This window comes from Euprymna scolopes, chromosome 6 (genome assembly GCF_053919585.1).
Source record: "Euprymna scolopes isolate OS-2025 chromosome 6, ASM5391958v1, whole genome shotgun sequence".
In the NCBI taxonomy this organism is placed as follows: Eukaryota; Metazoa; Mollusca; class Cephalopoda; order Sepiida; family Sepiolidae; genus Euprymna; species Euprymna scolopes.
The window spans coordinates 122,615,373-122,633,175 of record NC_136487.1 but is presented as its reverse complement, the minus strand read 5'-3'; the positions used below and the strand labels follow the sequence as shown (position 1 = coordinate 122,633,175).

The following is a 17,803-nucleotide window of genomic DNA, read 5'->3' as shown; positions in this document are numbered from 1 at the left end:
AGCGAAGAGACGAACGTGAGTCGTAATGCTACACGCTTCGCAGAAGTCGATGATTATACATCCTCAGAAAATAGTCTCTAGAATACATTACAACTCAATTCGTTTTCATTAAGCTAGAGAAACTTCAATTTATTGGTCCGATGATATAAAAACGAAACTATTTTTTTAAAATAAAGTACTAAGTTTCTTTGTTTACTATTGCCGAACATAAATAAGAAACGTTCATTTTCATAAATATACATGCATATATATATATATATATATATATATATATATATATATATATATATATCAATTTGCTTGTCCATACGTCCAATGTCACACAAAACTTCATCATAGCAAACATTAATTAATTGGACTAAACACTCAGACACGTAAAACTGCCATTGCACTTCACTATTTGAAAATAATGACTTATCCCAATAACATTCCGGCTATTCTCATTGGTTGCGACCATGAAATTCTATTATTTCGTATTGTACAAAAACATACAAAAAACGAACGCCGCGGGATTATTCAATAATAAATTGCCTCGCATTGTGTTGCGTCATTTATTTTTTTGCTACAGTCGCTTTCCTTTATTTTACAAAAAAATAACCATAGCATTAAAAGTTACACTGCCATTACGCATTATTTGGATTAACATTAAAAATGTATATGGTGGAATTTACAGAAGGGGGCATTTTCATAAACATCCGCCGACTCCTATAATAATAGAGAGTTGTAGTAGCCCCTGACATCAAAGTTGCACCGTTCGAAATTTTTATTTTTTACTTCCTTTGTCTGACAAATAATTTACGACTTTGGCGGAGACAAATAGTTTTCGAAATACAATGACATGCATTATGCACTGTAATTCACTGTTCTACACACGCGCGATAAAAAAGTGTACTTCTCTCCGCACAACACTGCCACTCACCCTCAATTGTTTTTTTGGTTATAATCTTTGCGGGTGGGTATGCTGGCAACATATATCAAGGTTGAACTTGGTGCAAATACTTGGACAATCCCCCCTCATAAAATTGGGTGTCTATTCTGAAAGCCATTCTTACCATGGCAATATTGGTCGGGTCTATTCCATATGACGTTCTTAACAGGAGGACTTTACAGTGTCTATTCTGAAACTCATTAGGACGTTTGTTTAACTTTTTACGAAGAGAGGGCACGCTTCCATATGGCAACGCCGGTTAACAAGTCCTGCTAGTATATATATAAATATATATATATATATATATATATATATATATATATATATATATATATATATATATATATTGCTTTCTGTCTATATTTATCTTGCTGTCCGATTTTTTTTCTTTTTTACACACCTTCGTCTCTTTCTCTCTTTCTCTTTTTCTGTTATCAGCGTTCTTTTGTCTTTCTCTTACTTTATGTACTCCCTTTCTCTCTCGCTCTCTCTCTCTCTCTCTCTTTCTCTCCCCCTCTCTCTCTCTTTATATTTTATACTACACACTGAACTTTTTCATCATGCAATTTTTCTCTTCTCTCTTTCTCTTTCTCGGTCTTCTTTTAATATCATTCTTTTCCTTTCTCTCATTTCCGCTATCCATACTTCACACTGGTTTTCTTTCATCTTCGTTAAGAAGTTACACTTTCTTGTTTTCCATGCATCCCCCCCCCAACCACCCGCGCTCTAGTTAAGGAAATGTGTTTTCCTCTAGCCTTTTATTGTCATTCCTGACACATATTTAATTATCAACAATGGCCAATCAGTTTTCTAGGAAATCGATAACAAACTAAGAAAGTTTTACTGAGACATCGTTAACGTTGTTTTCACAGGTACACATCCACGCAAACATGCGCACAGACAAATAAACACATAAACCCTAACCAACTGAAACCCTATGCATATATATCTATAATATAAAGCTGAACGTCTGTGTCCGTGTCTGGTCACGAATAGGCTCTTATATGGTTGACTATTATAGAAAACTGATCACATATAATGATAGAAGATGTATCGAGACACAGGAATGGGTATGTTTGATCTGGCATAATGATGATTCATTAAAATTGTGGGGTCTTCGTACGCGCCTGGTCGACAAAGTATGGAAATAAAAAAGTTATAAAATTTAAAAAAAAAACGCTTGCAAGTGTTTTTGATATAGATGTACATAAGAATACTTTGATAAGTATGTTTTAACTTAAATAGGGATGGTATAATAAAACTGTGGGGTCTGTGTTCGCGCTTGGCCTCCATAGAATGGAAATAGGCACAAACTTTAATAAAGACTTTTCATATCTATCTGCGTAAGTATACTTTGATAATTATGTTTCAGTTTGAAGAAATATAGTATAATAAAATTATGGGGTGTTCGTTCGCACCTGACCTCCATAGAATGGAAATATGTCACAAAGTTTAACAAAGATTTTAATATAGATCCCCAGAATATTGTGATAAGTGTTTCAGTGTGAACAGGTATGATATAATAAATTATGGGGTTTATCTATTTTATTTTTATTTTCATCATATTTTGCTTTGATTTTGATACCCCCAAATTCGAAGCTATGTCTTTATAACCTTTCCTTTTCATAACCTATCATACTTTCATAAATCAGAGTCCATTTTCTGTAGGCTGTTTTTTTTAACCCAGTCAACGACGGGTACTTTTTTATAATTTTCTCTCTTTGATTTTTCACTATCAATTACCCTTATTGGAATTCAATTATTTTTTAATTTTTGGATATCCTCATACCTGAGATAAATGAATAAATATATAAATATATATGTGTGTGTGTATATATATGTAGTTTTCTTCAAGCATTCTGTGCATTGTGTATTACAAGTATTAGAAGGCTACCATAATGCAAAGAATGGAACGCTGTCTTTGTTGAGGAAGACAAAAACAAATGATATATTTAAAGCTATATATATATATAAATATATATATATATATATATAATTAGTATACATATATATATCAAAGTTTTCTATGTCAAACATCACGTTCTCGTCGTCGTAGCAGCAGTAGGAGAGAAAATGTAGGAGCGATTTTTTTTTGCTACCCCTCACTGTTCAAAACTGCCCAGTTGAGAGTGAAGGAATTAATGTTTTTGGCCAATTTTTCGATATTTGTCGGGTGAAGGTTCGAGCTTTAAAATGATACCTATGTACTGAAAATCCGTTGCCGGTGTGGAAAGTTTTTGCGAGACATACAAACAAACACACACGCACAAACTCACACACATACACTTTGCCTTTTATATATATAGATTATATTGAACGGAATATATAGTAATGATTTAAAAGTTTTAAAAAATGATTCGTGCGCCAACACGATATATATTTTTCTTTGACGTTAATGCTTGACCTATGAAGACATGTTTGCTGCAAGGCTAAAAAAGTTAAAACAGGAACAAATAATAACTACGTTACGCATGTATATTCGTAATGCCGTCGTTCGATTTTCAACTGCTAAATTTCATTTTAAATTTTAGCACTTTTGTACCGATTTTCCCCGGCTAAAACCGAAATATAAAGTTTAGGATGGGTTTGGTGGAGTTTGCTAGGCAATTTTTTTTAAACAAATATAATTATACGCATACATAAATATATATGTAGAAAGAGGTTTGTGTTTACTATAACCTTTTTACGCAAGTATAAATCATGTAGAATGTCTGCATTAATTTAATTACACGTAATAGTTTACTGAAGACAATCATCCCTTACCGAAAACCGAAAAAACTATTAGAGAATTAATCGAATGTTTAAAAGAATATGCAAGTTAGCTAGATCTTTGACTAGTGAATGCAATTTCACGACTCATACATAAGAACATTGTATTTTATTTTTAAATAAATAGAAAAAAGGGCTTTTAATATAAATATCAATACACAAAAACCCAAATATATATTAGTGTAGATACACACATTCATAACATAGGGCAAATATATGTATGTATATATATATATATATATATATATATATATATATATATATGCATATATATATACATATACATATATGTATATATATGTATATATATGTATATATATATTTATATAGATAATAAATCAGAAAAATACAAAGTTTTACATGACCAATATCATGTAAACATGTTTCAGTAATGAAATATCTACCAGTTTGTTTTTCTTAATTTTTTTTAATGAACATACATGGTCATTATTTACAAAACCTAAAATATGAAATGAATTCACCCTAATAATTTTTTTTTTATTAAACTGAATTTTTCTTCTAGTAAACCTATTACGCGTTTCATTGAATAGGAGAAAATCACTAAGCAACTCCTCGTAGAGGAATAAATGTTGCTCGCTGCTAGAAAGATAATCATATGAATTAAAATAAATTTAGAGATGAAAAGGGAGCAAAAGGAAATGGAGATAAGTAAAGTCTGCAAAAACATAAATTTTAAAAATACAGTTTACATGCACCCCCCATCCGAAATAGATTTAATTCAAAACTAACGTGGTTAATATCTTATGTCATGTTGAGTGTATATATATATACATATACATATATATATATATGTGTGTGTGTGTGTGTGTGTGTGTGTGTGTGTGTGTGTGTGTGTGTGTGTGTGTATCGACACATTCGTAAAATTGATGTGCCACATCCAACACAAAGCAATAAACAAGATGTTGATAAAAGTAACTGGGGTCTTTGACAGACGTTCGGCCATTGGTTAATGAAAACATTAACTCATGAGACGGAATAACGACGAATCTGCTTGGTTAGTAAGTAAGATTAAATATGCGTTGATATATAAAAACAATCAGTGAAAAAAAAAATATATATATATTTCTTTGGAAATATTTTTTATTTCCTTCCACGTTAAAAAACGACCCTGGTGTCTAACTCTGTCCTGTGGGGAGGCATTGTAAATAGGTGTAATATATACCAATCCTTATTTAAAAAGTTCTATGTAATTATAGAACCATATAGTGAATGAATTACAAAAGTCTATATTCCAAAGTTCAGGATTCTGACAATCTTATAACTTATTCCTTTAATTCAGTTGATATTTATAATTCTTTACAGTATCTGTTTCGTAGCGCAAAATCAATCACTTAATTATTATATCAATTAGTGAATCTACTTTGCCCTTAACTCATCAGAAAAAATAGCAACAATCAATCCATCAGAAGGAAATAAAGTGGGTTTTTACATAATTAAAATACCTTATAATATGTTTCATTTGCGCCATTTCGAATTTTAGAAAAAAGTTACTAAACCCATCTATTCCTACTAACATGCCCTATTAATTTAGGAATATTCTGTCAAAATGTTCTATTTTATATAATAATTAAGTTATTGATTTTGCGCTACGAAACAGATATTGTAAAGAATTGGTCAACGTACTTGCAGGAATGAATGATAAGATGGTCAACATCTTGAAATATAGATTTTCTTCATATATATATATAGAGAGAGAGAGAGAGAGACAGACAGACAGAGAGAGAGATAGATAGATAGATAGATATGTATGCATATATATATATATATATATATATATATATATATATATATATATATATATATATATATATGCCTCCGTTAAGTCTTGAAAGACAAAGGATATCCCTTGTAAGGGCAGCTGCGCGTGTAATTGTGTAGCAAGTGTTGCGCTATTCCAACCACACCTCTCCTGGATCGGCACTGATTGAATCCAGTGGCAAGGAGAAGCCTAGGACGACTGGAACTAATGCCGAAATAAGAGGATTGCACATACAGCACCTGGATGTCCCAAACGGTCACCCATCTGTTGCTGGCCAGGCTTATTGTTGCTTAAATTCGATCTGTTATATACTGGTACGTATATAACGTGTATCTATATGACACGATACTAATGTCTTTAAATCTATATGGCGACATACCTTCTTTTATCATTTTGTTTCTCTTGTCGTGGTTGAAACGCTGTAAACGAGAATACTTTCATTCAGAAAGAAACACCATAACGGAAGGTTATATTTTATATGACTTTATTTCCTTGATATTGCTTGTCTCGGAGTTTTCAAATATTTCTCTTGGTTTTTACATCTTTTCAAAACGCGCCCCTTAGAGCTTCCATGGACGCACCGGTAAACTAACTGCATACTCTTTCTAGAAAATGTAGGCATAACAAAACCCCTGTTTCTGGTTACATTACGCTTACATCAAAATGTCAATCCTTGTGCGATTGTTAAATATAGTTTTCTCAAATCATTTTACGGAACAAAATTCGAAACTGTTTCTTTTTTCCTTTTTGTTACAATCACCTTCGTTTATTATAAATATTTTAACTGACTTTTAAATATTTGACATATCGCAAATTTTAAATCATTTATTGTTTCAAATATTTCTTATGACATTATGTCTTCTATTAAAATATGTTATATTTCAATATCATTATACATTAGCTCGATGGTCCATCGACACATGCAGTTTTATAGACGCATTACACATCTAGGTCTAAGAGTCTATTTTATCTGGCTTTAATATATAATACGTCTTTCCTTCGTTTTTCACACTTCCTTTTTGTATTCATCACTTTTCCCGCGATCTTTTTTCTTCGTTTTATGTTCGTTTTTATCGAGCTCTCCTTTCCTTCGTTCTCTCCCTTTGTGACTCTCGCTCTCTTTTTCTCGCTTTCTCTACCTCTCTTCCTCTCACACTCTTTTTAATTTCATTTGTCTGTTCTTTTTCACTTCCATTTTTTTCTATCGGTTCTTCTCTTTCTTTCTCTCATTAATTAATTCTGTCTTTTTGTCATTTTTATCGTCTGTTTCTTATTTTACCTTTCCTACGTTCCTTCTCCCTTTCTCCTCCCTCTCTCTCTTTCTCTCTTTCTCTCTCTCTCTCTCTTTCTCGGTTTTTGATTACGTGACACGATTCCCTTTATTCAGACCTAAAATCAAATCTGGCATCGTTAGTCGCCATTGTGGTTTTTAAGTCATACGTCGCCATTGTCCACTTTTTATTGTGACGCTATTTTGTCCGCTACAAGTTAACGGCATTGTTTTAGTATCAAATCCATAAGCTAAGAGCTCTTGGAGGCGCGTCGGTGCATAAAGATGATGAACTGGAAATGAATCTACTATTCCAGTTGTGTTTGATTTATTTTTCTATATTTTTTTTTCAAAAATATGGAGAGGGGTGTTCATCCATTTTGAGTTGCTTAGTCGTTTTGGTATTAACGTTTTAGACACACGCTAACTTTATTGACTTGTAGAAACAAACACGCTCACTAGGAATGTATAGAGACAAATGTCGCCAACGATATCAATATTTTTCAGCGTCAAGTATTATTTCGGTGTCTCTGATGGCTTGCCTCTCAACGAAGGCATAATTAGACACAAGGTCGATTTTCAATATGGAAAATATTAGCTTCCCCTCGAAAAAGAGCCAGCTCTATTGGGGATAAAAATAAAATATACCTCTCTAGAAATATTTCTTCTTCAATGAACGACGACAAAACTAGTGGGGTGTAGACTTAGAACAGATACTACACTTTGCTCTTAGGCCTCATCCCAAGAAACAAAACAACAATGAATTTTATGTATAGTTACTAAAAATGGTTAAATTTAATGTGTTTCTATTTACTTATATATATACGCAATAATCACGTTGCCACACCGGTTCTTGTTAAGTAAAGTCGAGCCTGGTCAGTAGCAGATGGGTGTCTACTTGGGAATACCAGGCGCTGTATTTAGGAAGACGTCAGCACCTCGTTGCAAGAACAGCTAAAACCTAAAGTTATTATCTCCCAAAATTGTGATTTCCACGGAATTGGGGGCCGCTTGTGAATTTGATGTTTCCTAGACATTTCCTCCTTCGTAGGAAGCCGGTTTAACCCAATTAAGGTTAATTCCGCTGGTTTTATTTACGTACGTACACAAGAGGTGAAATTTAGACAAAAGATCAGTTTTGGTGTGAATAAAACGAACCTACCCAAAAGGAGGCGCTCTGGAATTGAACAAAAATTAAAATGACACCACTTTGGAATATTTCCTCATTTGAATGATGATTGAACAGATACTACACTTTGAATTATTATTTCATTATTATTTAATTATTGATTTATTTTGCAAGAGAAGGCCAAGTAAAGTTTATAAATCAGGCACATATTACACTTCGATCATATTCTGAATGTCACGTAGTTCATTTAAGAAATGTGATCCTCATTTATCTGCCAACACCCTGAGGTTAATGGTAGACATAAGAAATAGTTAAGGTTGAAAAACAGCTTCCATAAAAAAGGACGCTGTGTTAGTCCAAAAAAATTGCATTACCAGCAAAATTTCTACTAATCCGATCGAAAATAGAACAGATATTATCTATTAAATTCGTAAATCAAACATCGATTTCACGCACAAATTAGGAACAGACCATTCGAATGTTTGAGAAGTGAGGGGATCATTGGTCATCCTCAGGTAATCCCACTCCTAACTAGACGCATTTTGGCTCCTTCGTTCAAGAACTATTCCTTTTTTTTATTTGTTTATTGCTTACGTTTTAACTGTTACCAGAATACCACATTTACTCTATAGACCACTCCTACTTAAATAATCTCCAATGATTTGAATTTAATTGTGTTTACAAAATAAAATAAAAATATGTCTACATATACACTTATATTCCCATGTACGTTTGTACGTCATTACTAGAGCTATGATAAGAGAATATTCTTTTTATTATTTTGACTCTCGAGTATATATCAGTTAATATTTATGTTTTTAGATAGAGTGGTGGGGTTCTCAATTGATTAACTGTGTTTGATTTGAGAGTTAAAACAATGAAAAGAATATTCTGTTGTCACAGCCCTAGTCATTACCCATCATCCTTTGTTAAAGATGATCCTGCTTAATTGAGGAAGATTTATTTATTTAAAACGAAATGTATCTGTAGAGATATTTTAACCCAATCTTCCGAGTACTTATCCTTTAATTCTTTCGGTATTTGCCCATACCATGCCCATCAGTCACAAAAATACTGCATGGACCATGATTCAAAAAGTCACTTTGGATTAAAGTAAACATTAAAATCAGTCTAGAAAGATTTCCCGTCCCCTGACAAAGGATAAGACATATGTTAAATATTGGTCGATCCGTTAAAATATGAATTGCTTAGTTGTAAATAATCTATAATATAAATCTCGTCTATATGCTTAAATGTATGTATGTATGTATGTATGTATGTATGAATGTATGTATGTATGTATGTACGTAGGTGTGTATGCCTCGCAAAACTTTCGACAGAGGCGACGGATTTTCATGAGATAGAGGTCGTTTTAAAGCTCGGACAACAAATATCGAAAAATTAGGCCAAAACATTATTTCCGTCATTCTCAACTGGGCACTTTTCTACATGGGGGTGGTCGCTTTTTCGCCGAATTTTCGAAAGTTATCCCCTCTTTTCGACTGCTCAACCAATACCCTTACACACACCTCCACTTTCTTTTCCGCCTTCGCGTCACGGGTTCGAACCTGCCTGCCTACTATACCTTTTTTTTTTTCTCAGCACACACCTAAAAACACCCGGGTAACGCCGGGCAGCAAGGCTAGTAGAAAATAAAATATGAATCGAAGGTTAAATTTCTGAATTCGATCTTAGATTTCACTAGGTAGTTGAAATAGAAAGGGTCGTAACATCACGTGGTTCAAAATGAAAATGAGAGAGGAATGGGTTTGGGGAGTTTGTTTGGAACTCTACACGTGTCGACATCTCAATTTAAAATATATGCAGGAAATATATTATTAAACAGCGATTTTCTCTGCCTCCACACCTCCACTCCTCAGTGATTTAGAAAAGAAAGATCAAGTGGAGTAAACCTCCTCTATCTTAGAGCGGTTCTCTTTTGACTTAGCTCTTTCTTACTCCTGAAATATTTCTCCCTTTTTATGTCCTCTTCGTCAGATTACTGTTACAGTATGGTGTCATGGCCTCTTCTCCATATCTATTACGCGATATCCAGCATCAGAAAAAGAAAAAGAGTTCAAAGACTGGCCACTCGAATGATGCAGAGTCTATCGGATCTGCCGTATGAAAGCTTATCCTTTCTTCCCTTGAGCACCGAGGATTACGCGGTGATCTCGTTTGGATCTACAATTTCATCATTATAATGTACCCCGGGATCGATTTCTGCGCTGACACTAAAAGAAACTATTTTCTTCGCCAATTTCGATTGCACCGAAGTGGCGGGGGGGGGGGGGGCTTTCTCAATCAGAATCTCTGGACCTTTGAATAGAATTCCAAGTGAGGTCATAAATGCACCAACAGCACAACCATACGACATAATCACGTTGACACACCGGTTCCCGTAAGATCGCCGGAGTTAAGCAACGTTGAGCCTGGTTATTTCTAAAATGGGTGACCAATTTGGAAGTTCCAGGAGCTATGTGTAGGAGGTCATCGACACCTATCTGCAAAGGTTGCAAAAACCTAACCTCGTGATCTCCGCTTAACGGGGATTTACATGCGACTGGGAATCGCTTGTTAATTTCATACTTCCGTGGAAGCCAGTTAAACCCATATAGGGTTAGTGCCGTTTCACCTTTTCTTTACCTCTATGAAAATTGAAATACATTTTTTTGTCAAATTAATTGAAAAAAAAATTTGAGGTATGAAGGTGCATATTCACGTCGTTCCAGCAGTCATTGTTTTACAATGGAACCAGAGATTAGAGTTTGGTCGAGCATTTTCTATGGAAATTGTGATAGAGTAGAAAAGAAGGAAATGATGCATAAAAGGAGACACTAACTTTTAAACTCACCGGAAGTTGGCACCCGCATCTCTCAGTTGAGGTATGGAAGCACAGAATGAATACAATTTTCAATTATATTTTATGTTTATTTTTTTTCACCCCCTTATAATGAAAAATATATTAAACATGTAAACGATTATTTTTTAATATTTTAAGCGTATATATATATATATATATATATATATATATATATATATATATATATATATACGCTTGAAAAAAAATAATCGATAAAAGTTTACATGTTTTATATATTTTGTAAATTAAAAAAATTTTTGTTAATAATTTTTTTTCAAACATATTTACTTTTGGTTTTTAAAGTATAGTTTGTTTGGTTATTTTTTGGGTTTTTTTTTTTGTTTTTTCTTTTTTTTTTGCATCACCGATTTAAAATTAACTGTTTCGGCAATATCATCAACCAGATTCATACTTATTTTTTGTTTTAATTTAGTGTATTTTGTAACATATGCGAAATATTCACATTTTCAAACTGTTAAACTATTCACCTTTTTAAACTGTAAAAACTGTAAAACTGTGACACATTCATGTTTTTTCGTGTTTCTGTAAATAAATATATCTTTAAAATAGCTAAATAGTTTGACAAAATAGATAACATATTAACTTAAAATAAACAGTTATTTTAAAAGATATGCGATTAAAAATTAAAAAAAAAAATAATTAATAAAAAGTTTACGTATTTCACCTATTTTTATTATAAGGGGTTAAAAAATAAGCATGTAGAAGTGTAAGCCATTTTGACTTTCAGAACAGTTTCAGATGGTTAGCTGTAACACACACGTCCTGGGAGGTGACTTGTTTGTAGTAGACAGTTCCACAGAACAAAATATACTTACTGTGTCAAAACCCGGGAAAAGAACATGTGAAACTGCTCCAGAAAAGGTTTAATATTTATGTAGCAATTCTGGTTTCTGATTGGTTGGTAGCAGAACGTGAATTAATTTGATTCGTCAGTTCTTAGCAGCATCGTTTATAAATAGAATCGTCCGACTGTGTGGTATCATACCCATTAATCCCATTACAATCCCATTGTGATGGGATGTCTCCTAGCGGCTTCGACTGCAAAGAGACAGGGTAGTACAAGTCAAGGATTCGTCACTTGACACTCAGCCCAACAGGTGAGGGGCCGGGAACCGGTCAGCATCTGTTGGACTGAGGTACACCGCCTGGGTAATACCAAGGAGGTCCACCCTCCCAGGCCTTGCCACCGGACTTTCCGGTGGGGCAAATTTATTGCTTGCTGCCTGAGGCGGCCCGACCGGGGAATGCCGACGAGGTTACTCAGGCAATTTTTTAAAATTGCAGGAGCGTCCCTTCTTTAGGGGAGCCTTCGGGGTTCCCACTTTCCAGGCCTTGTGCCAAATATTGTCGATGTGGGCGGCAATTAAATAACTACCCGATTAATCCCAAAATATTGCAACAAAGCATAAAATATAATTGAAAATTGTATCGATTCTGTGCTTCCATACCTCCATTGAAAGATGCGGGTTCCAACTTCCGGTGTGTTTAAAAGTTAGGTTCTTTCTTTATTCACAATTACTGAAAAGAACTAGCATGGTCTTTTCTATGAGCATTATGGTCACTTCTAAGAGGATGAGACAGACGTTTGATAAACGCCCGAACACAGCCAGCTTATAGGACCAAAGAAGCAGCTTTTTCTCTCTTTTCCGCCACTTTTCATATCTGACTTTATGTCTGTGAAGTCACATCCTTCCATTTATTGTTGACCTCTTCTGACGTGACTTTTAATAGAATTTTCCATTCTCTGTTTAGTCTTAACCCTCGTGCGGAAAATACCGTTCTAAGATTATTTTCACGCACCGACATTATATGTTAATGTTCCAACGATTTACTAAACCCAAACGTGGATTCCATGAACAAAGCTTATTTTTTCGAACTGTGCACCTCTAGAACTCTTTCATATTGTACTGCTTTCCAACTGACTACAATATGGTCGTCTTCAAGTCCAACGTAAACAAGTTCTTGAGGAGCCGTTCCCCTTAAGTAATCCAATTTATTAAATTTCCACTACTAACGATTACTACGAGATTTTTCCATTGACTACTGCACACTCATTGATCTTTATCCTCGAGTTGTTTCCGGGCCTTGATAATTAGTGACTCCTTTGTAAAAAAAAGAAAAATTAAAAAGACTTATGAGATTTAGACAAATGTCGGATAATGCATAACATTATTCACAATGTTAAAAAAAATAATAATTAAAAGCACCACATGTTAGTTATGGATAAAAAATTTACTGACAAGCACTTGTTTCATTTACTTTTGACATCATGGGATTTTTTTATTCCTATCGAAGCCTCTATTTTATGTTCCTATTTAATTGCCAGCCGACGAGGGCATAGTTAGACACACAGGTCGATTTTTAATGTGGGGGAAATCCAGCTACCCACAAAGAAGCACGCTGGATGGGAAGAAAATTTTTTTTAAAAATGCCTCAATCTAGAAGGATTTCTCCTTCATCGATCGAGGTCAGAAAAAGTGAAGTATAGTATCAGAACAGATACTACACTTGTCTCTATTTTATGTTGTGAGCTAATAATAAAACAATTTACAAATAAATCCATCAGCAAGAATACAACTTTAGTTGCATTAGGTTGTCCGGAAAGTTCGTGCCGATATTTAGTAGATTCGATTATTCGATACGTTGAAACATGTCCAATTATTGATAGACAAACAGGGAAACCCGATGTTGCCTGGGATTGACTTAGGATCAACGAATATTCTACACTTTCAATATGTTTATTATCTTCGATAACTCTGTTCAGTTCAGGCAAAGGATATCCCTTGTAGGGGAAACTGCGCATGTAATTGTGTGGCAAGGGTTGCGCAATAGTCACCTACATCATTCCTGAATCAACCCTGCTTGAGTCCAGTGGCAAAGAAAAGTCAAGGACAACTGGAAACAATGCCGAGATAAGTGGAGAGGCACATGCAGCACTTGGAAGTCTCAAATGGTCACCCATCTGGTAATGGCCAGGCTCATCGTTGCTCAACTTTGGTGATATGACTGGAACCGGAGTGTCAAACATTATTATGCCGTACCATCATCAAAATTGTGCGGTGGCAAAACTTCTCAAATGCACTTGTGATATTAGGATGTATCAGGGTGTTAACTTTATTGAAAATCACACTGATCCTTCTTTGATCAGATTATTATTATCGATTTTTTTTTATATTAATCCGGAGTATTCCTATACTAAACCTATCCATGAACACTCCCAGACACATAAATAACATTTGTGTGAAATTTCAAAACAATCGATCTACCCGTCTTGGAGTGCATAGGGACATATTTACACACACACACACCCACACACACACACACACACACACACACACACACACACACACAGAAAATATGTCTTTATTATAGGGTGGGGCAGAACAAGCTGCTTGTTTATTTTTAATTGATATTCAAAAAATGCAAGTGCTCTTTCTCACCCTGTATATACCTAGAGATATTGTATGCTTAAATTTCCGGTTCTTGAGAAAGAAATATTGAAGATTATTTAATCGTACTCGTTTTAAAGCCCTTTGAAAATGAAAGATTGTAAAACCTTTTAAACACTTGATGCCTTTTTATTCTCATAACGAACAAAACTAGTCTCCGGATATATTTTTTCCGTGTTATTAACTAAAATTCTTCTTAAATGAGAAGGAAGCAATAGTATTTTTTGTTAATTATGATAAATTGCGATAGAGTTTACAAATTGCATGGTGTTATGAAAAGAGTAAATAAGAAAGCAAAACTAGATAAGTTGTAAAATGATTTTAGGAAAAGACAAGAATCGAACCCAGTAGGCAAGTGTTACATGATAGTAGATATTGAAATCCCAGGAATGCAGAACGATTGGCATTGTTCGTGCAAATAACTAAATATTATTTATGTCAGAGATAGATATGTAATTTATGAATGCAGTTGATTATTTATTTTTTTTTTTTTTAGAAATAACTGGATATTAAATATGTCAGTTAAAAGAATGGACAATACAAGTTTAAATAATGATTAACAAATAGGTTAGATATCGAACAATTCAAATTGGGAATTTGTTGTTTGCCAAAAGTGTGTTTGGACAGACATATGTAAAGTCCACGTGAATAAACTTCACGTGGTGAAGGCGTGGATCTGACGTCATCGAGAAAGGAGATTCTCAATATATTGAGACAGGTTGGTTGGTTAGTGGGTTGGTTGTTTTACGGCATATCAACCCTTTTCAGGTTATTTAATGCCGAATCCAAAGATTTTGAAGAATTGTTTTTTTAATGGAATATATTTGTTGTTCTCAAGTCGGTTTCTATTCAACCCATAGTTGGGACCTTAACAGGTACTACCACTCCGGGGCAGAGTGGACCTGGGAGCAATGGCAATTAAAAGGTAGCTCCACACTCCCCAAAGCCCGCAAGCTGGAGCCCTCACTACTGGATATAGTTCAAGGTCATATCCAGGAGCTATTGAGACAGGGTTCGAAGTGAAAAAAATCAGAATCATAATTATCGGCATATCCAGAGCGACTCAAAGAGAGTCGGTCAGACTAGAAGCTGATGTCTCTTAGATGCGAAGGGGGCGGGGAAGAGGAGACTATGAAGTCGTAAAGGCTTGAATCCTTGACAATTATCAATCATCCAGCTGGTATAAAGTATCATCTAATATTTGTAAACTGTTATGTCTTCGTCTGTCGTCATTCCACTCAAAATGGAAAAGGTGCATGTGTTTTGTCTGTCATCGTGTAAACGAACTTTGTATAACCACGATCAAGTATTAATTGTCAGTCCCCTCCCCTATCATCAGTAATGATTCTCCCCTTCTAATATAAAATAACTGTATTACACATTCCCTTTCTGCAATAATGAATTCGCATCTCCTTATGTGTTATAAATATGAACTGCGTGTGTAATCTATGTGATTATCATCTTCTGTTCTGAGTCCCCGGTATGTCTTGTCTCCAATACATCACATTTTTATGATCATTTGGAAACAAAAACCTACTAATCAGAATCGGTAATTGCGTCGGGATCGGAAATTTATTAAGGAATTGTCAATTATAAAAATATGAACTGTGTGTGTAATGTATATAAGTGTTATTATCACATTCAGTATATGTTATATATTGTCTCAATATGTACCCAGACCATTCAACACGTCTGAATTTGGTGCCGTGCAATACCTTCCTACATAGGGGAGGGTATTATAACGAATCTGGGAAACCACAAACAGAACGTGAAGAAGAAAAAAAAGAAAAAAAAACAAGCAAAGAAAAAAAAGTGTTCTAAAAATGTTAGACGATTTACCATACAGTCACACATGAAAGTAAAAACGTATTTAAAAAAAAAACGAGAGACGATATGCCGCAAAGAAAAAAACAACAACAATAAAAAAAGAGATGATAAATGTCATTGTCATCCCTTGTTTGAGTCATCCGTGTATGTGTCTCCAATATGTACCCCGAACTACAGGGTGGTCAAAAAGTCAGGTAACATTTTAAAGAAAAACGAGATTAGCAATACACGTATATTTAAGTACCATACATTGAAATATAAAATGAAACAAACATGGAATATGTTTATTTTGTTAACTTAAATCTTTCTTCAAAATGTTTAGAATTGTTCCCCTTCTTATTCCTGATTGGCGTGCCATATTTCGTGATGATGTTTTGGGGGTTTCATCCACAATTGCCTGGACAGTAGCAATATTCTCATCAGACCGACCGGTTCTTGGTCTTCCTGACCGAGGTAAGTCAACAACAGAACCGGTTTCATCAAATTTCCTATTTAATTTAATTACATGCTTTCGTGTTACAGTAAAGCCAGGAAACAATGTAGAGAACTGGCGAGCAGTTTCAGCAGCATTTTTATTGTACTGAGTGTACAATCTTACAATAGCAACCTTTTGCGGCGTTGTTAACTTTTGGGTGGCCATTATACCTGAAAGACGAATATAAATGACACAACACATAGATTTAAAATTAAAGTTTATATATTACACTCAAATATTTAAACAAATAATATTAAACGAATAGAGATTATAATGGATCATATTGTTTTTTCTACCTTTAACATGTTACCTGACTTTTTGACCACCCTATATTCCACATGTCTCCGATATGAACCCGCGACTACGTAACACACGGTAAGTCGGCGGTATAGTGTAAAAAACACGTTTTTTCATGTTTCTGTAAATACATATATTTTTAAAATATTTGGAATGGAAGATTGTAAAACCTTTTAAACACTTGATGCCTTTCTATTCATATAAAGAACAAAACTGGTCTCCGGATATATTATTTCGGTGTTATTAACTAAAATTCTTCTTAAATGATGAGGAAGCAATAGAATTTTTTGTAAATTCTGATGAATTCTGATAAATTGAGAAAGAGTTTACAAAGTGCATGATAAGTCGGTGGGATAGGGTAATGGTTGTAAAACCATTATTAACTAACGGATTTATTATTATTATTATTATTATTATTATTATTATTATTATTATTATTATTATTATTATTATTATTATTATTATTATTATTATTATTATGTGAGTTGCACTTCGGTAGAATGTAACTTATATTATAACAATAAAGTTAATGGCTACATAAATGTTACACTGCATCCTATTTCGGTTTATACGTTAACTAGAGTTGATTAATAATCATTGTTTTCTTTTTCATTTTGTGTGAAAGCTAAATCGGATTTTTGGAAACGCGTGTAAGCATGGTCATATTGTTGCGCTTTTACATATTTTTTTTAGAACATGATAGAAACATCGCTCCTGGAATGCGAAGATTAAAAAACAAAATAAGGAAAGCAAGAATTACGAAAGTAAATTCTAATTTACTCTTTCAGTCCATCATCTATTCGCAGAAAATTTTTTTTTTTCAAGTTTCTTCCAAATGTTCCCTTCTTTTACGTAAATATGCACTGACTCCTTTCTTCGGTGAAGAACCGCTGCACTAGTTGTGTCAGAAATTTCGTGAAAAATATTGAATAATTCCACCCCGTATTTCCAAGCTTATAACTACTCGAAAAATGTAATTCAAGCCCTAATTTCTT

At 33.9% G+C, this 17,803-nt stretch overlaps 1 protein-coding gene across 1 annotated transcript; it reads right to left on the bottom strand.

The window, feature by feature from the left end:
- Positions 1 to 16,328: 16,328 nt before the first annotated feature.
- Positions 16,329 to 16,676, bottom strand: LOC145278241 (protein GVQW3-like). Its single transcript, XM_080130531.1, has one exon. It carries the CDS (start codon positions 16,674 to 16,676, stop codon positions 16,329 to 16,331), a length of 348 nt encoding a protein of 115 aa, XP_079986657.1.
- Between the last annotated feature and the right edge of the window lie 1,127 nt (positions 16,677 to 17,803).

What these genes read in the sequence shown, in the direction of transcription:
- LOC145278241 (XM_080130531.1), bottom strand. Translation starts at nt 16,676, where the DNA reads ATGGCCACCCAAAAGTTAACAACGCCGCAAAAGGTTGCTATTGTAAGA.